This window comes from Sturnira hondurensis, unplaced genomic scaffold, assembly GCF_014824575.4.
Source record: "Sturnira hondurensis isolate 20B ecotype Veracruz unplaced genomic scaffold, ASM1482457v3 Scaffold0017436, whole genome shotgun sequence".
Classification (NCBI taxonomy): Eukaryota; Metazoa; Chordata; class Mammalia; order Chiroptera; family Phyllostomidae; genus Sturnira; species Sturnira hondurensis.
Window position 1 is genome coordinate 4978501 of NW_028090067.1, and position 23016 is coordinate 5001516.

Below are 23016 nucleotides of genomic sequence, written 5' to 3' on the forward strand. Positions count from 1 at the left end.
CTCTTTATCCCAACATTCTTCTCTAAAATTACCAAAGATGGGACGATTGCCATCCCCATCCTCTGAGAGGGCTTCCCTGACCTTCCCCAGGCTCCGGCCAGTGTCGCTGGATTAAAGGGGCCCGCTTGCCTACTGCATCAGAGCCCAGTCAAACAGGAACAGGAATTGCAGCCAAGAAAGTAAGGGTTCGTTAGTTGAGGACATGGTGCCAAGCCCAGAGTCACAGGTATGGTAGGGTTCCAAGACCTGGCTCTCAGATGGCTTCTCGGGGATGTGTAGTAGAGGGGACTAAGGGAGTTAGGGTGTGGTTTATCCTGGTTGGTTGGTGCTAGGATAGGGGGCAGGTGACCATTGCATCTGGTCCTCATGTTAGCCATTGAACCTTTGTCTGGTTTTGCAAAGATGTTGTTGTTAGGGTCATTCCACTTTTCTGGGTCTGGAGCCTGGCCTGATATTATCTTTAGTTTGACTGAAACTCTCTCTGTGATCAGTAGATCTGTGGCTTTGTTCCTAAAATTGTTTAATGCTGACCAGGGCCTCATAGTCCTGGGGGCTTAATGATTAAGGGAGTGGATATGCAAGGGAGAGGGAGGCAGGTGAGTCAGGATGCTGGATGAGGCCAGTGTGAATCAAAAGGAAAGGAGGAAAGGTGTTATTAAAGAAATGAAGTTTCTGCACAGTTATGCCTGTTCTCCTGTAAACTGTTACCGTAGCACCCTAAACACTAAGCTCCATGATCTCTCCCTTAAGGAGTTCTGCAGTATCATAGTTTAGGGCGTGGGCCCTGGAGCCAGTCTGCCTAGGCTCAAATCACAGCCGTGCTACTTACTATTTGTGGGGCCTTGGCACGTTTCTTAAACCTCACTGTGCTGTGGCTGAGCACACTGTCTCAGTGGCATCTGAGAGATGGCATCCAGTACAGTGGCATCCAGTACAATGGCATCCAGTTGTGGTTTGTGGGATCACATCAGGTAATGCTTGTTAAGTACTCGGAATGATGCCTGGCATGTAGGAAGCACTTAATAACCTTAGCTCTTAATCTTCTCTTTTCTCATTTTTATCCAGTGCCTAAGCACTCAGAAAATGTTTTTTGAATAAATGTCTGTCTTTGAGGCCACAAACGTGAAATGGAATGCCTCTTTCACACAGCAACCCTTCATTATGTTAAATGATGACGGGACACATGGAAGTAGAGCATGTGGCCTTTGTCCATGCTGGTTGCTCATCTCATTGGGACGACAGAACATGCACAGTGAGCAGCTGCTACACAGCTGCATGGGAACAAAATCACTGCCTGTTCATACATGCAATTTTTATCAAAAACAGTGTAAAACTTTTAGGTGTTTCCCTATGACAACCTCATCTTAGGGATCTGGAAGTTGCTCTGCAGAGCACTACCAAGTTTTAGAACTGAGAGATTTGAAAGATGACCCTTCCTTTTAAAAAAGAAAATAATTGAAATTTATTGAAAATAAAGTTTTAAAGGACTATTGCTATCATTCCCTTGAAATATTTGGTCATTGAGTTTCTTTGCAAATTTTCTTAGATGCTAAAAACTAAAGACCACAAGGTTCTTAGTAGGTACCTTACTATGAGAGAAGTCCAATAATTTGGAGGCTTATTATGAACACTGTGTGTTTTATTGTGTTCAACTCTCTCTCTCTCTGTAGGACATACAATGGCCAAGCAAGTATATTATAACAGTAAAAAGAAGGATTTCTCAAAGTGGTTACCTGCTCTTCAGCTTTTTGAAATAGCACTGAAACTCTGTAGGATATCAGCAACAGATGAACATGAGGTGGCAGCTGAAATCCTTTTTCAGAAAGGTAAGATGTATTTGAGGTCTGAATCATGATAATTTTTTTTTCTATTAACAATAGACTTCTTGAAGGAGCTCCTACCCTTTGTAACAGCATGGATGGAACTGGAGGGCATTATGCTGAGTGAAATAAGCCAAGTGTTGAAAGACAAATACCATATGATCTCACCTTTAACAGGAAGCTAAACAACAAAACAAACAAGCAAGCAAAATGAAAACAAAGACACTGAAATAGAGAACAGGGGGACAGCGACCAGAGGAGAGAGGGGAGGGAATTTCAGAGGAAAAAGGGGAAGGATTTACAGGGACTAGTATAAAGGCCACATGGACAACAACTAAGGGGAGTGGAAATGGGAGGGAGGTGGGAAGCATGGGGTAGGGGGGAAGTGGGCTGGGATGGGAGTAAAAGACAGAAAACTGTACTTGAACAATAATTAAAATGAAAAAAAAACACAACAGACTTCTTGAAAATCTAGTCAGTGTAAAAAATACAGATTTTTACAAAGGGCTTAGTGATGACAAACACTTTGGTACAAACTCATTTTTAAATAAAGAGAACACTACTTATTTTAAATTTATACCTACAAAAATAGTACTCGTTAGTTTTTTTATAATTACAGTTGCTCTTCCTTGGTTTTATATTGAATCAAAATGTCTGCATCGGCCATTTAGCTATAAATAATGTTCCTTAAAGAATATAGAGCCCTGGCTGGCATAGCTCAGTAGATTGAGCGCGGGCCTGCGAACCACATGATCAAGGTTCGCTTCCCAGTCAGGGCGCATGCCTGGGTTGCAGGCCAGTTCCCAGCAGGGGACTCAGGAGAGGCAACCATACATTAATATTTCTCTGCTTCTCTCCTTCCCTTCCCCTCTAAAGATAAAATAAATAAAATCTTTAAAAAAAAGAATACTTAGAAGATGCTTTTTTCTGCATCATTTCATTAGTTAGCTAAGCATTTTCGTTAATTTTTATAAAAGATACAAACCCATTCAAATTAAATCGCTGTAGCATACTTATATGTATAACCTCTACACAACACGTATTTGCCAGGTACATTTATATGCTTTTATTGTGGCTGTTCTAGCCGGGAGCAGAATGATGACAGTTATGAGAGCTGTCATTCACGGAGCTTCAGCCAGTAGACAGACACATGGCACTGTGGTCAGTGTTTTATGTCTCATGTTGCTGATTCCTACAACAGCTCCACAGGGTAGGCCTGGCCGTTCCTGGTTGACAGAGGAGGGAGATGGGGTGTAGGCTGCTTAAGTGACTTTTCATAAACGAGCAGCTCCTGAATGCTAGCGCCCTGACATGACCTTGGCACTGGGTAGCTCTGTGCGCTGTCCACATGCAGCATGAACACTGTGGATCCTTTTTATAGTAATTGTAAGATTTCCCTTGCTGGCCCTTTTTGTTACCCAAGTGTCATTCCAGAACCTGCATTTGAAGGCTGCAGCTCCCCACGAAGGCAGGGAGCTGAGTGAGAACCAGAGCATTTCCGTCATCCGTGGCAGTTCAAGCATTTGCAGACTTTTAGGACTCTGTTTTTAGAGGTGTTCTCTATGGTGTCTGTGATCAGAGGCAGAGGGGAAAGGAAGGCGGGCGTGGCAGAGGAGAAGAGTGCCACAGGAGGAAGAGGGACGTACATAAGGCGAATGGAGAGAAAGGGAGGCTGGTAGAAACCGTTCGGTCTGGAAAGCAGAGGAGGCTTTGATGCGGTGCTGCTGCCTGAAGGCTTGGGGGCCTGGGGACTCCTGGGGAAAGGGACGGCAGGTCTTTCCCCACGGGTTTCCGTCCAGCAAGAAACAACAGGCGACTGACGAGGACAGCACATCCGGTTCTCTGAATCTCCAGCGTGAAATACTTGTTCATGAAGTTCTAAATGATAGAAGAAGAGAAAACTCATCTTTGTCTATCTTTTTCTTCTGACAGGCAAAATAGAATGTCAATTATTGGTGGAAGAGAAATCTCCAAATTCACCACTTAAGAGTTTATGCGAAGCAGTACAACTAAGCCTGAACCATGATCAAAACTCAGGGTAAAGAAAACATGTTTCTGCTGTGGTAACACAGTGTGGGTTTTGGTCAGAGCCCCCTGGTAGTTTGTCGACTATTGTACAGTGCTGCCCACAGCGGGGCTAGTTCACTGGTGCCCATTGTCCAGCGGGTTTACTGACTTCCTTTTCAAGCTTGCTGCTCTTGGCTCTGGTGCCCGGTGTTTACGGTGATGGCCGATGATGGTGATTACTATGGTTACATCACTGGACTGTGAGTCCCTTCTAGTCTGTACTCAGAGGAATCTCCCGTCAGTCCCAAGATTACAGGGTCCTCCCCTGGGGGTGAAATTATATCTAGAAGGGAGTTATGTGGCTGTTCACTCTGGTCCAGGGAGGGGCCAGATACCTTAACTCTGAATAAAAATCACCTCAAGATTAAGAGTAAGCCACCATCATTACCAGGGCGTTGATCTAAATGGCCCCAACTGACAGGTTTGATGACGCACACACAGACCTAACCCACACCAAGTTGCTGCTTCCTGCATAACTCTGTCCCCTCTGACGGTAAGAGGCTAGGAAGAGGCTTAGTTTTTAAGGCAGGTTCCTCTAGACCTGACCTTCACTTCTTTACTGCCTTGTTTGCTGGGATATCCCAGACTGGTCTCGATGTTACTGCGTTGCCAGTACAGAGCAAGGCTGCACGCTCAACTCTCTTCAAGAGTTTCCCCTTTCCCTGGGGAGGCAGATGCCAGTGTCTCTGATGAAAGTGCTGTGAGAAGAGGGTGTGAGTCGGGGACGGGTGCTGGTTTGCCTGTTTTTACCTTTCATCAGCTCAGAAATGACTGGCAAATAAAGGAAAACAGTGATGAGTGGTGACGCTGTTTAACAAGAACAATGCTGTGCCGTTTTAGGTTGATAAGGGACTCCTACCTAGAGATCGCCTTATTATACTTACACCTGAGAAATGCAGAGAGCAAACTTTCCACAGCATCACCAACATCTAAGGTAAAAGCCTTTTATTAAACATTTTAAGTTAATTACCTTTTGAACTTGCTATTTTGGTAACGCTGCTATTGAAATAATGAGACTGATTTTTCTGTGGGACTTACAGAAATGAATTCATTACTTCGTAGGCCTACCCGTGTTTAGATTCTCTCTATTTTATTTAAAGTTCTGGGGACAGGTTTCATGTAGACACTTATGTCTGTTAAAATGTTATCCATGAAATGTAGGTATGTGTAAATACTCTAAGTCATTAGTATTGAGGAAATTACAGGAAATGAAACGTTGCTTAAGCAGATGGACAAGCAAGGATTTCAGTACTGCTGTGGCCAATGAATGGGTCACCTGGTGATGGAAGCATCCACCCATCCATCACGTATCTGTCGAGCACCTGCTTTGACACAGGCAGTATTCTGGAAAGTGATTAAGCGGTGTCCAAGCCAGACCCTCTCCTTGTCCTCAGAGATCCTCCAAGAGATCTTTTCAGAAAATTTTGGTGTCAAATCTCTAATTTTTGAGACAGCATAAATATGATTTAAAACCATTAGGCAAATAAGCTTATAGTTAATTGAATTATTTATATGGTACTGCCTTTGGCAGATAGCAGCTTTTTTTCTATCAAAAATCTACGAGAAGTTACTATTTATGCTGTAATAAACATGTTTATTTCCAGGAAGAGAAAACAAAAAATTTTACTTCCCATAGCCAGTAGCAATGCAAATTATTAAGATGGCAGGATAATAATATATCACCTTTTTGGCTTTTACTCAGAAATATTTATAATTAAGAGCTTGAATAAGTTAGGATTTGAATAAAAAGAATATAATTCCATACAGTATGATCATTATTTTCTGTATATCTTGACACAGGATAAATATTTTAGCAGTTCATACAATTACTAGAAACACAGAAAGCAACCAAAATAAACATGAATTTTCATCCGAGCACGTTCAGACCATTGAAGTATAACATTTGAAATTTGTCTAAATACAGACAGTATTTATTAACCCCTTAAAAGAAAGCATCATGGGTTCGCTTTCCTAGAATCCATGTAGCAAGGCGACCACGGCACTGGTTGTGATGCAAGTCTGAGCTCCATGGCCTGCTGCGCGGTGACTGGTGTCTTTCTAAGCTTAGTTTTTTCACCTGGTGAAATGGTACTTCGAGACCCACCTCTTAGACTGGCTAGGAGAATAATGTAATGGGCTTGGCACATAATAGATACTCAGGGGAGCTGTTTTCATCACTATGTGAGTCCTCTTAAACATCTACATTCTAAAGTATTTTGTACTGCCCTGGCTGGTGTAGCTCAGTGGATTGATTACCGGACTGCAAACCAAAGGGTCATTGGTTCAATTCCCAGTCAGGGCACATGCCTGGGTTGCAGGCCAGGTCTCCAGTAGGGGGCCACATGAAAAACAACCATACATTAATGTTTCTCTCCCTCTCTCTCCCTTCCCCTCTGTCTAAAAATAAAAAATAACTAAAATCTTTAAAAAAGTATTTTGTATCAGTAGATATTCAATAATTATTTGTTAGCTAAGTTGAGTTGTCTTTCTTGAACATTCATTTATTTATTCATGCATTAACCAAGCACTGAGTATTTAATGTATGCCAGTCATATTACTGTCTTTCCCTAAGGAGCACAGAATCTAGCAAGGAAGATAAATAATTGTATCACAATGTCATGAGGACTACAATCCAGGTATGTCAAGGTAGGGAAGTGGAGCAAAGCAGGGACTCATTTTGTTTTGGGGGAATGCTGGAGAAAGCTTCACAGATGAGATGAATTTTTGAAGGACCAGTGAAAGTTTTCTAAGTAGTTAAGTGGGGGAAAAAGAATCAAAACAAAGAGATCATTAAGCACACATTTAAAACATAGATTTGTTGAGGAATAATTTACATCCATGAAATTCACTTATTTTAAGAGTGAAGTTCACAGGTGTTCAGTAACTTTACAGAGTTGTGCAACTCTCCCAACCACACAGTTTTAGAACATTTTCATCATTCCAGAAAGATTCCTAGTGCCCATTTGCAGTCATTCCCATATCCACCTCCAGCCCCCAAGTCACCGCTCATCTGTTTTCTGTCTCTATGGATTTGCCTTTTCTGGATATTTTTTTCTATAAATGGAGTCAGGTACTATGTAGCCTTTTTGCCTGCTTTTTTCAGTTAGCGTTATGTTCTTGAGGTTCGCCCACGCCATAGTTTCTAACAGTAGTCTATTCCTGTCAATGCTGCGTAGCATTCCTGTATTTGGGTGTGCCACATTTTCTTTCTCCATTTAACAGTCGATGGACATATAAAATCGTTTGCACTTTTCTCACTGTTATGATTAGTCCTTCGTTGAGCATTCCTGCACAACACTTTATGTGGACATACATTTTTAATTCTCTTGGGGGAGTACCTAAGAGTGGAACTTCTGGGTCAGATGTCAACTGTATGTTTGGTCTTCTGATGAGCGGTCAGGTTTTTCCCACAGCATCTGTGCCATTTTGTGCTCCGACCAGCAGAGGGCGAGGATTCCTTGCTGACCCTTACTTTCTGTATCTTTGCTTGGAGCCATCCTACTGGGTATAGAGTGGTATTTCCTTGTGGTTTTGATTTGTGTCTCCCTGATGGCTAGTGAGTGAGACCTTTTCATGTTCTTATTGGCCATTTGTATATCTTTGTGGGGAAAAATATCTATTTAGATCCCTGGGCCATAATGTAAGTTGGGTGGTCTTTTTTTTTTTATTATGAGTTTTTTTTTATTTTATTGAATTTTATGTTACCTCTCCCCCACTTTGCTCCCCTTTGGACACTCTTGGCTTGTTCTGTGTATCTATGGGTCTGACTTGTTTTATTTATTTACTATTTTATTGTTTTAGATTTAACATACAATTGAAATCATGCAGTATTTGTCTTTCTCTGTCTGACTTATTTCTCTGAGCATAATACCCTCGAGGGCCATGCATGTGCTCATGAGTGGCGAGACTGAATTTCTTTTGTATTGCTGAGCAATGTTAATATACTGGTAAGTATGTACAATGAAATATGACCCAGCAATAAAAAGGAGTTACGAGCTTTTAATACATATTTCAGATATAAGCCCCTTATCAAATGTATGATTTATGGATATTTTCACCAACTGGACAGGATTTTTACATATTCTTTCTTAGGCCTGATTACCCCGTATCCCTCTCTAGCTGGCAAAGGGCTGCACCGCCTTCCCCATCATAGGTTTTTAGGCTTAATGGATTAGAGCCAGGAAGTGCTTCTCCAAGATGGAAATGGGGACTTGGGCTATGTCAGAATAGCTGGGGGGTGAGGTCTATCACTCCTTCTTTGCTGTAGCCCCCTGAGTCCTTCCATATGGCCCCCCAAGTGATCGTGTCTGGCTTAGGTTGCCCCCCCCCTCTGAGGGGTTGTACCCGTCTCTGACTAACTGACCAAGCGTTGGGGGGCAGGGGACAAGCTTTGTCTCCCTAGTGGCTTGCATTCTGGAGGTCGCCCACTCAGCCTTAGCCACGGGGGGCAGTTACAACTCCTGAAACCACGCAGAGTGGTCCCCAACATCTGACATCATTAAAAACTATCTGATTAATGTGTAGGTCTATTAAGATAGTAAATATCACGCAGGTGCAGGAAGGGTGAAGGTCATAGTCTAGTCTGGTGGTGTCCAAGCTACTGCAGCCGGGGAGGAGTGACCTGAGAGAATTGCTTGACTTATCAAGAGTTTTAATTCATCCTGGATAATCTGTGGTCAGAAGAAATTCAGTTGAGGGCTCACCAGATTACTGATGAGTCTCTGGAAAGTACAAGGAGAATCTTGGGTTTAGCCATCCAGTCTCAGGATACAGGACTCAAGACTATCACTATTTGGATGAACAAGGGGAACAACTAAACCGCATAGAAGAAGGCATGGACCAAATAACTAAAGACATGAGAGAGGCAGAGAAGACTTTAACAGAACTCAACAAGCGTCGTGGCCTTTGTGTCTGCCCATGTAATAGGACAAAGAACTTTGAGTCTGGGAAGGCCTAGAAGGCAACATAAGGAGATGGTAGAGACAACCCTTGTAGCAACGTAGTATCTGAACAGCCAGTCCGAGTGACAAATGGTCAGCCTCAGCAAGCAACCACGGGAGCAGCAGGTGGTGAATACATTAAATGTATAACAAGTGATGTTGGAGAAGATGAAATGGAAGAGAACCTGACTCAAGTGAGCAGTATCCTAGGAAATCTAAAAAACACGGCTCTGGACGTGGGCAATGAGATTGAGGCTCAAACTCAACAAATACAACGGATCACAGAAAAGGCTGACACCGGCAAAGGTCGCATTGATACTGCCAATGCCAGAGCAAAGAAGCGCAGCAGCAGCTGGAACACCGCTGTGCTCCTGTACCGTTTAGTCACTCGCCTTACCCTGCCTGCAGAGTCGTGGCCTTTCCAGAGTTTGAATTTGGGGTGCACACTCCTCTAACCAGGAGATAACGCGGAAGAAGGGCAAGGAGCAACCACCTGTTTTTACTTTCTCTTTTTCCTTCAGGGGAAGACAGCTGCTCCACCTTCCTTCTAGTATTTTCTTTCTCAGTTTATACACTTGGCTTGGTTTTTATACATCACATACAGCTTCGTTTTTCACCTTCCACGTTTACTGTAGCAGGTTCCTCTGCTTTCAAGATTGGGAAGCATTGCCAAAGACAGCCATGAATGAAAGCCAAATGAATGGCTTTTTATTTTTATATTATGGATATTGTGGTTGCTATTCAAGTCTATTAACTTCATAAACTTGTCATTCGTCTTTGAGGAAACATATGTAAATATCTATGTATAACAAGAGAATTTCTCTCTAACACAGGGCTTAAAATTTTGGGGAAAAATTTGACAAAATGTGTCACGTGATTTCAGGTTTACTTCAATGCCAAGAATTATGTTTAGATAGGAAAAAATTAACTTGTTTTGATCTCAGGTAGGAAAATTGCTAGATTGCTTTGAGTTTTATGTAGATTTAGATTTTTATAAAGCTAGAATTCTGTAACTGAAAGTGATTTGAAAAATTAAAAGAAAAATAAGGTAGTAAATATCTCTTTAAATAATTTATTTAAAATGCTATTTGTGTTCATTTTGTTATTATTCAGATAATGCAAGCTCATTGTAGAAAATTAGGGAAAAATGGCAAGAAAATAATTTGATCACCCCTAAAACCTGAGATAACACTTCATTTTCTCTGCTTGGACATATCTTTTAAAAAATGGGATCATATTTTATGTCCTGTGGTGTATACTTTGACATCTTTTCATGCGCATTTCATATTCTTAATGGCTGCATAGTATTCCATTCATTTGTCATCTTCAAAAGATGAGACAATTTGTCATGAAACTTTATGATATCTTTATCTATTTTTATCATAAAACACTTCCCACAGGCTCCTAACAGAAGACACAGTTCAATTAAAGAAGCTACAGTCAGTAGGTTTGGAACGTGCACCTCGCTGGCCTGGACGGCGATACGAGCTGCTGCTCAGGTCGGTGTCGTCTTTATTTAACCTTCTCTTTATTGCGGTATCTGTGCTCTCCACCTACCGATTGTTAAGGCAACACCATGTATTTGTGTAAGAGAAGGGACATTTTCACATCCTTTGGGGTTTGTGCCAGTGATACTTTTGGGGGAAGGTTAAAATGCTTTTTATATGTATAGTGTTTTTAATATCTACTAGCCAGACCTGGCTTTGTTTGTTTCAACTTTCCTTTAATGAAAATACTGGCAGACACACATAAGCACGTATTCGACATTTTGGCAAGCATCGGTCATAGCTAGGTGAGGTAGCCTATTTTAAGTGGCTTACACATTAATTAAGTTGCCCACAGTTGTCACGTCTTTGTGGTCTATTATCCATGTTGCAGTAACATTATTTTTGAGGTTGTCTTTATTTTTTCTTCCAATGTATATTGAATTTTATTTTATGAATTTTTTCATATTGTTTACTTAATGGGTAATCTATGAATCAGCAAACTTAATTTGTGAATTTTAATTATGCATTAATTTAAGGTGAGTCAAGCTGTGCTGGCAATTAACCTACTTATTGGAAAGAAAAATGCTAGAACTGATGAGGTGAGCCAAGCAGCGTTACCTAACATCCCAGAGTTTGCCACTGTGGACCTTCTGTCTTCATACACAGATTATTTGCTTGGTATGTTTGAACGTCTCGTTGTTTTATAAAAACCTGATCTATGTCACATATAGTCAAGTTTCGAAGGTTTCATTGTAGTGATTTGTTGGGTTTGAGCTTAGAGAGGATAATGGCTTGGGGAGCCTCTGGGAGAGGGTAGGGGACCTACCTCTCCTGAGCCCAATGAAACAAAGGGCTTCAGCATTTAAGTGGGCGAGTCGCACACCTTCCGGCCATAACGCAAAGGAAGCTCAGGATACACAGCCTCTGCTCTCGGTGCGACAGAATCACAGGGCCTCGGCCACGCTTTAAACCAGCAAGAGAGGTGCCTCGAACCCTCTCCTGCGCCACGTAGCGTGGTTCCAGCCTCAGGTGCTGCACCAAGGCATTGAATTTGTGACACCAAAGTCCCATCCCAGGCCCCAGCTGCAGGGAATCTGGGGAACGAAGTTTTTATCTTTGTAACTTCTTCAGTATAGGAAAGCATATTTGTGGGTTAGGATGGGTGTGGATTGACCTCATTTGGGATGCACACTACTACATTGATATATTTTCCCTTAAAATACAGTAATAGTATAACTGTACATACAGCTATGCTTCTTGCTCTTTTTTCTTTAACTTAATTTAAATATATCTATTGGCAGTTGTTTCAAATCAATCTATAACTTCCTCTGTAGCATAATATTCCTTTATAGAGATGCACCATAATTAGTCTTCCTTTGAGAGATATTCAGGTTGATTTTACTCTTTTAATACAACTCTGCTGTAGATAACCATATGTATATGAATTTCGTACACAGGCAATTACATATATTGGGTCAGTTCCCATAAGGGAAATTTCTGGACCAAATCTAGCTTGTAATATTGATAAATTTTGCCAAAATTCCATGAAGGTTATGCCAGCTTGTATTCCTGCCAGCAGTTAATGAAAGCTTTATTTTTCCTACACCGTTGTGACATCGATATGTTTTAAAAACTTTTGTCAATTTGGCAGGGGAAGATTTCATTTTAATTTGTACATCTCATTAGGACTGAGGTTGGACATCTTTTGTATGAACTTTCTTGTCTTTATATTTGCCTTTTCTTTATGTATGTGTTTTAGCCCTTTATTGTGGAAATTAACCCTTTATGACATTATTTGCAAATCTATTTTTCTAATTTATCAGTGGTGGTTTCGCCTTTTTCTGGTGGTTCAGTCCCATGAAGAATCTTTGTACTTCTCCACAGTACGAAGTATTCATCTTTGATAACTTCTAGATTTGTGTCATAGTTGGAAGAGCATTCTGGAATTCTAAGAAAAGATGTTCTTCAGGAATTCATGGACACATGTGAAGTAAATTAGACTGTTACCTGGCTTTGAGAAATCGCAGTGAGTGGCAGCCATCAGGTTGATCTTAGTGCTGGAGCTCTGTCCTTTGTGGTCACGGGGCAGTGACATTTGCCTGTAGCACAGGAAACGCAGTCACGCTGCAGTGAGCAGCGTTTCTACAATCATGACAGCTTCAGCATTATTTATTGGTTTTCAATAAATAATAAAGAGCGTCCACTGTGGATGCAGAACGGAAGGTAAATGCTACTGATCTGAAAATAGGAAAGCCGGCATGTGGGAGGAGCTGAAGCGGATACCATTAGATCACCGAGTAAGACATTAAGAGTTTGCCAGTGTTTGGTAGAACTAGAAAAAAAGCTGCTGGAGCATTATTGGTAGACGTATATAAAAGCGATAGGGGGGTGTTACCAATATAGAAAGTTCAGAGTGAAGAGGAATGGTTCTGTGAGCTGGCACCTCACTGTCGCAAAAGAAGGTCCGTAGGTGTTTGTTGTAAAACTGATGATCCTGCAAAGGGCTATATGGGAATTGTTTTAAGATCCAGAAGTAACCACCAAAAGAAAGAAGGTAGACACGATTAAAAGTGACTGCCTCTGGAGATAGGAGTTATTATTTTTGATCATGGAAATTATAACTTTGATCAAAATAAACAGGATATTAAAAGATTCATTATGTCAAATTGGGTTACTTCCAGAAGTGCAACTGTAACTCAGCACTAGGAAATCTATTAAACCAAATCACTGCGTTAACAGATGAAAAGAGAATAATCAACTCCAAAAAGCACAGGAAAATTTCATGAACTGTAAATCATTCATGATTTTAATACTAGAAATGAAAGATTTCCTTAACTTGAAAAAGTTAAAACAGGAAATAAGAACTACTGGACTTACCGTGCTCAGTATTCAAACATTACTCTCTTTAAAGGCAGGAGTAAGATTCTTATCACCACTTCTGTTGAAAATTGTTCTGAAAATTCTACCCTGCATGATATTAAGCAAAACAAATAAGAAATAAGGGGTACAAGTAATGGGAAAGAAGAAAAAAAAGCTGTTTCTAACACTAGATTATAGATAATTCCCCCAGAACTATAAATAATACAAATGTTTAGCAAGATTACTGAATGTGAAATTTTATTTCTATGCACTTTTAACAGATAATGCATTTTTAAAAGCTATCATCTATAATACTACAGAAATTTATAATGTAACTAGGGCTCAAGTTAACAAAAGGCATAAAACATTTTATTGAAAGAGATAAGAAAATACACCATGTTTATAGTTAAGAAAACTCAATATTATTGCAAGATGCCAAGTCTCCTGAAGTAGTGTGTAAGAATTTCATTTTCAGATTTTAGTGTCTGTCAATTCCTGCACGAAGTGAAATGGTGTTTAATTTTAATTTGCATTTCTCTGATTTTCAGTGATGCTAAAAATTTGGCTGTTTGGATTGTCTATTCTATGAGTTTCCTGTTGAGATTCTGTGTCCACTTTTTATTGGATGGTTTGACTTTTTCTTATTGATTGGTGCAAAGTGTCAATTTGAGAGGAAAAAATTCATACATGGTTTAAATATCTTTTCTAAGTTTATGGTTTGTTTTTTGTCTGTTGTGGCACAAAATTTTTTTAATCAAATGTAGTCCCATGTGTCAGTCTTTCCTTTATGAGTTGGGCTTTTTTTCATATTGTTGTTTTTCAAGAAAAGCATAACTTTTTAAACTTTCAGACAATTACCAAGTTGCCTTCCAGACCAGCTACACATTTTTTTATGAAAGTGATGACCTGGAAGACAACTCAGAGGCTAGAAAAAAGGCTCCGACTAAAGTGGACATCACCTGGACCCTTCTGCTGCGGTACTACATCCACCTGCAAAGGATCAACAACATGAGCAAGCTGCTAGGTAGGCTTTGCCTGTGTTGAGAAACAACATGCTTCCTTCCCACTGCTATTTAGGTTATGTTTCTTGTTTAGAATTACACACTACTGCCCTGGCTGGTGCAGCTCAGTGGATTGAGCGGGGGCCTGTGAAGCAAAGGGTCACGGGTTCGATTCCCAGTCAGGGCACATGCCCGGGTTGCAGGCCTGGTCCCCAGTAGGGGGCACATGAGAAGCAACCACACATTGATGTTTCTTTCCCACTCTTTCTCCTTCCCTTCCCCTCTCTCTAAAAATAAATAAATAAAATATTTTAAAAAATAGAATTATACACTACTTTTGCTATCTTTCTTAGTGATTTCTCATCAGGAGATGAACTGTTCAGGGGTTCTTAGCCTGAGACATACAGACCTTTCACTTAGAAACCTTACTGACTGCCAGGTTGGCCCACGGCTTGAAACAGTTAAGAACCAGAGTGACCATACTATGACAAGCTTATAAAATGAACAAGATGAAATTTTGGCTTTAAGAAGAGAGTCTTTTGGTATCTAGCATGTAAAAGAGAAGTGCATGACCTGAGATATTTAACTCCATGGAGTTGTTTTGTTGTTGTTATTGATGTATCTAAAGCATATCCAGAAAAACTGGTGTAATCTGCTGCACAGCAGTCCCTTTGGTGGTTTTGTGACAGTGTGTATTATTGTGCTTAGCCTGTGAAGTTGGTGATGCAGTGTTACTCGTCAGTGCAGCAATTAGAAAAGGCAGTTTGACCTGTGCAAGGGACCAGAGATGGAGGAACCAACAGGGCTAACAGGCTGAGTCACAGAATGGCTAAGCACAGGTACCAGGACTGTGCTACCTCCTGAGACAGGCTGGCACTCAGAAAGGCATCGGGGCAAAAGGCACGTCACGAGAAGTACAAGGACAGGGGAAGTTCAGTGGCGAAGGAAGTGGACGTGAGCCAGAGCAGCAAACCCTGCCCCTTGCCGACTGCTCACCTCTGAACTCACCTGCTGGCACTTCCCACGTCACGTGCCCACCCTTCACTGCTTTTCTGCTCTGGGCTTTCTCTTAAGTTACTAAGGCTTGCCCAAAGAAAGGGCAGCCTGGAAGCACCAAGATTCCACACATCCAGGAGTATCCTTCAACTAATGAGGTGGGGAACTGGGGGATTAGCATTCCAGCCTCCCAGTCCTTTGATGGAATAATTCTACACATTCTTTTCTCAGAAGGTCTCCTGCAGGACCCAGCCCTTGGCTGTTCATAGTTGTAGTCCATTCGTGAGCTCACTGTCATTGGCCCTTTTCCTTCCTCTGTCACTCCTTTGCCTGTTCTCTCACTTGTGCTCTTTGGATCACTTTTCAGATAAGTTACCTGCACCTAAATTACTGCTTTAAGATCTTCCAGGGTGGGGGTGGGGTGGGAGGGTGCTCCAACAAGACAGCTAGATAGCTTATTTTACATTGTTAAGACTGGAACCTGAATTAACATCCTTACTTGATCCACAGATTTTCTTTCCTTTCCGTGGCAAGAAGCAGTTCCTTGGTGTATAAGGCCTAACAGTGATATTGTTCAGACAGCTGACTGGGGATATACGAGGTAGTAGTTAGTGGGTAAGAACCAGTGTTATTGAGACCATTCTCTTATATAATATAACTCTAAAATAAGCTGTTTTTTTTTTTCCTTAAGCATCTCCAAAGTCTGGTTCTGGAATCTCTCTGCCAGATGATACACTTCTCACGTCCCTTTTCAATTCTGAGTTGATTTTGCGCCAAAAAGAAATGCATAATTTTCTTAAAAGATTTTTACAACGGTATTCCTCCTCTTGTATTGATGAATTTCCAACAGAACTATTTCAAGAATTGGAAAAGCTACCATTTTCAGAAAATGTCTTATATGACTCTTTGGCCAAGGTAATGTTTTAAAATGCTGTAAATGGTTATAAAACTTCTTAAAGTCATCCTTATATTTCTGAAGGCAGCACCTTCAGCCCAGTGCTAGCCCAAAGATTCCCACTTTCTGCCAGCATTCCTGGGGAACCTCGTTTCTGCCACACCATGTAGAGAAGCCAACCAAACATCCTGGTTTTCAGGCAAGTTCACATTTCAAGGGGTTGGTTTTGCTGCTCTCATCAATCTTAAGAATGTCTCTGAATTTTCTATATTCCTACACATGACATCTTTCAGGCAGTCATTTTGCCAAGAAGTCACCCAAGTTTCAATATAATAACTATAAAAAACTAGACCAAGAGTTTCTAAATCTATGCCCAGTTTCTTTTGTTTTCAATATATAATAAAAATCATTCATTTTGTGTAACTTTTATTATCATGAATGTGGATAAATCAGGTTAAAATTTTAAGTAAGTTAAAGGTTTGAAGGGTATTTTTTCAAAGTGTTAGTCCCAAGATATGTAACACGGAAACTTCTTTTAAGTTACCCGTTGAAGAGAAATAAAAAGAGAAGTATAAATGAAGTTTTTTTTAATGCTACTGGGGTCTTCAATAATAGTAATGTTTCAAAAAAGTACTAAAATGCATGAATTGGAAGTTACTGAATATTAAAGTTTTATAAAGAACAGAAATGTGTATTTGCAGTTTGGTACATTCAACAAACATGCTGAAGACTAACAATACGCCAAACACTCTTAGTTGGTAGAAAGGGGATCAGTAAGGCCTCGTCCATGTACATAGTTTGGTGTGGTCATAGAAAACGTTGGTAGAGTTAGAGCAGAAGAAAATTACAGAACCTCAGAGATGCTTTTAGAAAATGGCAGGGTTAGTAGGAGCTAGAATGTACGAATTTAAATCCGTTATTTTGTCAATAGCGGATAGGGCTGGTTGACGAAGGAAAGATGAAAGGGAGTTATCCAAGAGAGAGATAATGAAGTAATGAAGCTTATGATCTTGGGAACGGGAGAGAAAGGATGGATGTAAAAGATGTTGCTTAAGTAAATTGGAAAACAAAACAACAAAGTGGTGTCCCTTTGGAGAGAGAAAGTGACGAAGAGGAAATGATCAAAGACTCTCCCAGCATTTGGAACCTCTGCCTGCCATCACCCAGCACCAGAGCACCGTGATGCCATTAGCAGACGCAGCGGAGGCGGCAGGGTTTGTGGAGGCGGCTGGTATGTTCCACTCTGGAGACAGAGGCTAAGATTCTAGGAGAAACTCAAGGGGACATCGTGTATTATAAGTTTCCCTTATACAAGTTCCTGTGTATTATAATATAGCGATTTGTGAAATGAATGAGTCAAGTCATTTGCATAGAATTCTCTTAAAACTAGAAAAATATTACTCATTTAATTTGAATTATCCTGACATTGGACTTCACCGTAGAGCGCATTAATTTTTACAGCTATTGACTTGCCCATGCGAGGCCTCACCACGTTTCTCTTGTCTGCTGCCTCAGAGAATTGACCTGAAAAAGTGGCCTGTTCCAAACGGGGAGCCTCTGCTCATCTGGTCCTACTAGAGAGTAGTAACCATATGTTTTGAATAGATAATAATTTTTTTAAATCACTATCTTGAACAAGAAAGTGGGGTGACTGTTAATAAATTGTGAGTATTAAAAAGTGGTGGAAAGACCCACCGAGCAATATTGAAGAATTCGGTTAAAGAAGCGCGTGTCACCTGTGGTTGTGGGGTTGCTCCGGGGCCGTGTTTCGGGATTCACGTGGGAGGATTTCTCAGACTACGTCCTGGACACTGGGCTGTTGGCAGCATTGTCACTTCTTGCCCAGATTCTAAATCATTTGAGAAATAAGAGGCTAAGACAGACTGGGGTTGAAAAGCTCACCTTTATGAATCATAAAGTTGGTATTTTAGGATTCGGTTTGTATTTACTGGTCAGTGGTCTTCCGAGTAGTGAATAGCAAGATCTGCCGGTCCGGCCATGTGATTGTTGTTTTGTTGTTTTGGTCACTACGGGGCTCCTTAAAATCTGTGGGGCTGCAGTCCCCTTTGAACTATGTTACACGAAGGAGCACAGAGCCTTCACTCCCTACCAACAGCTCACTCTAAGACATAAAAGCAGAACTAAACATATCCAAAATTCTTTTCCCAAATGCACTGACCAAGTAGCTATCTCACAGGGAGAGGAGTGAGAAAGGCCAGGAATGTGACATTAATATCTGGCCTTCCCCAGGGACAGAAATAGTAGGAAGTGGGCTGAAGTCATTTTCCCTCTAACACTGAAATGTGAGTTAAGCCCCCTGGGAACTGACTGCCTTTGAGAATCACTCTGCTTTGAGGATCACTGCTTTGGGTCCCAGACGCCTCAGGTGTTTTGGTGTAGGGGGCAGAGGATGGGAAGGTTCAGAACTATATTTTAAATGGGTGTGTTTGTGTGACAGCTTTATAAGAGTTTGGAAACTAGTATGTGTGATTTCTTACTGTTCTGAAAGTTGCTCAGCTTGAGTATTTTAGTGTTAAGGGCAGCAGATCATTACCCATTTCCTGAGGATAATGCTCCTTGAATACAACCTTGAATATATTGTAAATATATGTGGCTTTTCTAGTGAGAGCAGTGTTATCAAGGAGTTGTTTCACCTTGCTTGCTGTTTCTTTGATATAATTAGTGTAATACTCTCCCAGGATAATCAACTCGAGATCACTGTTGCTTGCCTGACAGGTGCAAGCCACCTAATCATGTGTTCGTCTTGCTGGGGTAGACAGCTAACAAGCATAAAGACTTCAGATTTTTTAAAAATAAATTCCAAGCCTGGCTGATTTTTACAATAACGTTTTTGAGCCTTTAATCACTCGGGAGGCTATTTCAATCAAACTCCTTCCATAATTTAATACTTAAACCTGTTTTGCCCCCGCAGAGAAGTAGATGCCTTTCCAGAATGATCACTGCTGCGTGTCGTGCTCACCAGCGTTGTGAGTCGGCATGTTGCTGAGGCTCTGTGATGGACAAAGGTGCCTGAGCAAATGACGTTAACAATCCCCCCCCAGGAGCAGGTGCTTACAGCTGTGAGCAATGCTGAGTTATCCACGTTTGGACTGTGTCTGGGAGGCCAAGGGTTTGACTAGTGAAAGGGGTTTGTTGTTTATAGAACTGTGGTAAGAGTTTTCCTGGCAGGTCTGTCGTTTCAGTCCTTTCAAAGAATAAATCAAACAAATCAGGGTGCTCAGTGCATAGCATATTCCATCAATTAGCATATGTAATTAATCCCCTTAGCAACTAGATATTGTTTTTAAAAAGACGAGGGACAATTAAATGCATGTTTTGGTACTGACTTCTGTCACCGTTACCAGGCCATCATGCTATAAGCACTGTGTGCATTGGAGAGAAAAATGTTTGTTATTTTTCTCTACTTAGCTAATCATAAACTATAAATTTTCTCCTAAAATAATTGTCAGACCGATGAAAGACACTTGGATATGAGAAAATATATGAGAGATTACTTTTGTGAATCAATTCTTTACCTGAGTTTTTGGGCCTGACATAGAATTAATTAAGCACTTTAAAATGCTTATTTAACCCAGATAACTTTCCTTTTTGTGCATTTTGGTCATATGCTTAGTATCACAGTGCTAATAACTGAGGGTTCTGGCTTATCACATATATGCTTCTATGATAGTCTCTGGGTGTTCTTGAAAAGTTTTCACCTTTAGTATAACCTTTCAGTCAAGACATCTTTTTTCTTTTGTCAGTAGACAACTTGAAAGGTCAATGTCTTTACTTCTCTTTTTATTTTATTTTGAAGCCTTGCATTGAGAGCCTTATATTATATCCTGAATAGGCTCAGAAGTAGTGGGAAGTACAAAGCCTTACAGAAACACCAGGCATTTCCTTCTGGCCACTGACAGGCTTGGCCACCAAGCCTTGAGAGATCTTAGATGTCAAGAGTTCAGTGAAAGAACTGCTTCCCAGCCATTATGCTATAATCTTGGGAATAATAAGAAGTTAACTTTGAAAATAGTTCACACTCCATTGAAGAAGGTCCTTTTTAGACTTGGTATATTATTATCTCTATTATTATCTCTCTTATTTTGTTGATATCAATCAACTTCAAAAAGTAAAAAAAAAAACTAAGTAAATAATTTGTGAAATTACCAGTTGCATTTTGCACATTTATGATTCTTGAAAATGTTTCATTTAGGGACAAAGTTCCATCAAAGAAGCTGGGCCCAGATTTACCAAGACTGAACTTACAAATCAGCCATATTCATTTAAAAAGGGAATGAGAACAATAGATTTTAATCTTTTAGAGCAAAAACTGTATCTTATTTTGTGTATGGCATTGTAAAAAATACTGTTGGAAAATAGATGATAAGCTACAACCACACCCTTAGTAGACTTACTGGTAAATAAACCAGAAAAAAGAAGATGTTCTTAGAATCCCTGAGACTGAAACGGTAGATAGCATGGCCACGTCCCCCCTTTAGGTCTTTAATCTGGGAGCCTCTCCAAAGCAGGAGACATGAGTCCTCTGGGTTTGGAAGCATGTGGTACTCAGGTTCAGGTTTAAGATCCGTATCTGAAATAAGCGGAAACGATTTCCCGAGTTGTCCGTTGTAGCCCCTTATTGCATATATATCGAATGGATGTTTTAAAGGTTGAGTGCCTTCACCACGAGCAATTAAACTGACGCTTTGCCTTGTTCCCTAGATGCCCCGGGACAGCTCCCTGTACTCCCTCTTACCTCTGAAGCTCCCCACCCCCAGCAGCACGCCTTCCGCGGAGCTGCTGTCACCGGATGTGCCCACTCAGGTTTTAAACAAAGAACTTTGCTTTCTGTGGTACATGCCTCCCCTGGAAAGACCTCCAAAGGAACTAGAACCTATGGTACGAAATGCAGTTACAAAGCTAAATCTTGCATTTAGAGATAACGTTGAACTAGGCCATTACCACTTTGAAAGTAGAGGGCATTTTCTCATACAGACAAACAATACTGTGATCTAGAATCTGTAGTGTCGGGTAGAATGAATCTGAAAAGAAAGAGATCCCAGGAAAGTTTTCAAGCTGATTTTTCTTGCTGTCCCCAGTATATACGATGTTTGAGGGGTTTATTTTTTCGTAGTTATTTTTTTTATCACATTTAAGGAAGCTTTCGACCTCCTGCCACTTATGAATATTTTACTGTATCTAGTAAAATGATTTTATGACTTCTCTCTTTTAATATGCTAATTCATCTTTTAAATGTGAAACCGACCTTGTGTTCCTGAGACGAACTCAGGTTGGTCATGATGTGCTGATTCTACTGGATTCCATTTGCTCTTTTTGTATTAGATTTTCACCACTGTTTTCAAGACTAATATTAGGCTATAATTTTTTTCATACTATCCTTGTCAGATAGTTTTTTTTTTATTTCAAGCTTTTGCTAGATTCACAAAATAGGTTGATAAATATGTCATGTTATTCTCTTCTCTGGTAAAGTTTGCATTAACCATTTTTTCTCAACTGTTTGGTAAGAACTTGTCAGTAATGCCATCTGTTCCTTGTTTTTGTGTGTGGGAGAGAGAATGTAAGACTAGTGTTACAATGTTAGTAGTTAGAGGTGGTTGTTAAGCTCTAGTCTTTACGACTGTACTCGTTCAGAGTTGGTGGTGGTTCTGATCGGGCCAGTATGTGTTCTAAAGGTTCATAACTACCTCAAGCCAAATTCTAAATATTTTGGCTATCACCCCTGTTTATAGAACACTGGGGTTTTCTATTTCTTCTTGAGTCAGTTTTGTTTAAGTTGCTTTTTCTAGTAATTTTCCCATTTTGTTTTGTTTTTTCTCATTTCTAATCTGATGTATTTGTAATAAAGTTCCCCTTTTCATCCCTTAGATTGGTTATTTATGTTTTTTTCCTGATCATTGTCAGCAGAGGTTTCTTGTTAGTTAGTTTTATTTCATTAATCAACATAACCTTCTTACACTTTTTTCCCTAACTATTGACTTCTTTAGATAGCTGATTTGCTAAATATTCAGTTCTTTCCTTCCTAATATAAACATTTTAAGGCCATAAATTTCTCTCTAAACATTGCTTTAGCTTTCTCAAACCACCTTTTTTTATGGTATTATCATCATTTGGTTAAAAATAGTTTTCAAATTTCTATAAGGATTTCTTTTTTGGCTCATGAACTGTTTCAACATGTGTTTCTTAAATTCCAAACAATATGGAGCTTTTCTAGTTATTGTTTGTGTTTATTCCTAGATTATGTTGCTCTGTGGTAATAAAAAATGCTCTCTGTGATTAATATTTGTTGAAACTTGCTCTTTCCTCCAGGAATGTAAATATTCCATTTCTCTTAAAAAGAACATTCACTTCTCAGTTGTTGAGGAAGTTGGTCATATTTGTCTTATAGGTCCGTTTGATTTGTCTTATTCAAGTTTTCTATATTCTTGCTGATTTTTCTACTTTTGTTGCCTCTCTATTTTTAAATTAATTACTAAAAAAGTATTTTTAAATCTCTCACAAGGATTAGAATTATCTACTTTTTTCTTGTAGTTCTGTCAAATTTTACTTTACATAATTTGAAGCTGTATTCTTAGGTGCAATTTCATTGATAACTGTAGTTTATTTGGTGAGCTGAGAATTTACCATCATGAAGTGATTTGTGGCCTTTTTGTACTAATGCTTTTTTCCTCATAAAGTCTCTTTTGTTTGATGTTACTAATAGAGGAAAATAGCTTTCTTGTGGAGTTATTTTCAGTGTATTTTTTCCAGCCTTTTACTTCCAACCCTTTTGTGTACTTGTGTTTTAATTGTGTTTGTTAATAAAGGGTATCCATTGAATATGTTTAAAGATAGTCTGACAATATTGTATTTTGACTGAAGAATTTAATACATTTACATTTACTGTAAAAACTAATGTGTTTGGTTTTAACTCTACAATATTATTTTGAGTTT

At 39.9% G+C, this 23016-nt stretch overlaps 2 protein-coding genes across 2 annotated transcripts in view; both read left to right on the forward strand.

Annotated features, from left to right (window-relative positions):
- Window positions 1-23016, forward strand: part of CFAP54 (cilia and flagella associated protein 54) — a 259785-nt gene that overhangs the window by 197735 nt on the left and 39034 nt on the right. Inside the window, exons 57-64 of the mRNA XM_037068126.1 lie at window positions 1671-1826; window positions 3753-3858; window positions 4728-4821; window positions 10228-10326; window positions 10851-10992; window positions 14024-14197; window positions 15862-16085; window positions 20788-20964. Of these exons, the coding sequence (XP_036924021.1) occupies window positions 1671-1826; window positions 3753-3858; window positions 4728-4821; window positions 10228-10326; window positions 10851-10992; window positions 14024-14197; window positions 15862-16085; window positions 20788-20964 (1172 nt within the window). The remainder of the gene's footprint in view (window positions 1-1670; window positions 1827-3752; window positions 3859-4727; window positions 4822-10227; window positions 10327-10850; window positions 10993-14023; window positions 14198-15861; window positions 16086-20787; window positions 20965-23016) is intronic.
- LOC119002298 (synaptosomal-associated protein 23-like) lies at window positions 8543-9513 on the forward strand (the record flags this gene model as incomplete). Its single annotated transcript, XM_037068125.1, is given in 2 exon segments — window positions 8543-8675; window positions 8678-9513. Coding segments are annotated over 2 exon segments (738 nt in total), but the record flags the coding sequence as incomplete, so codon positions are not given.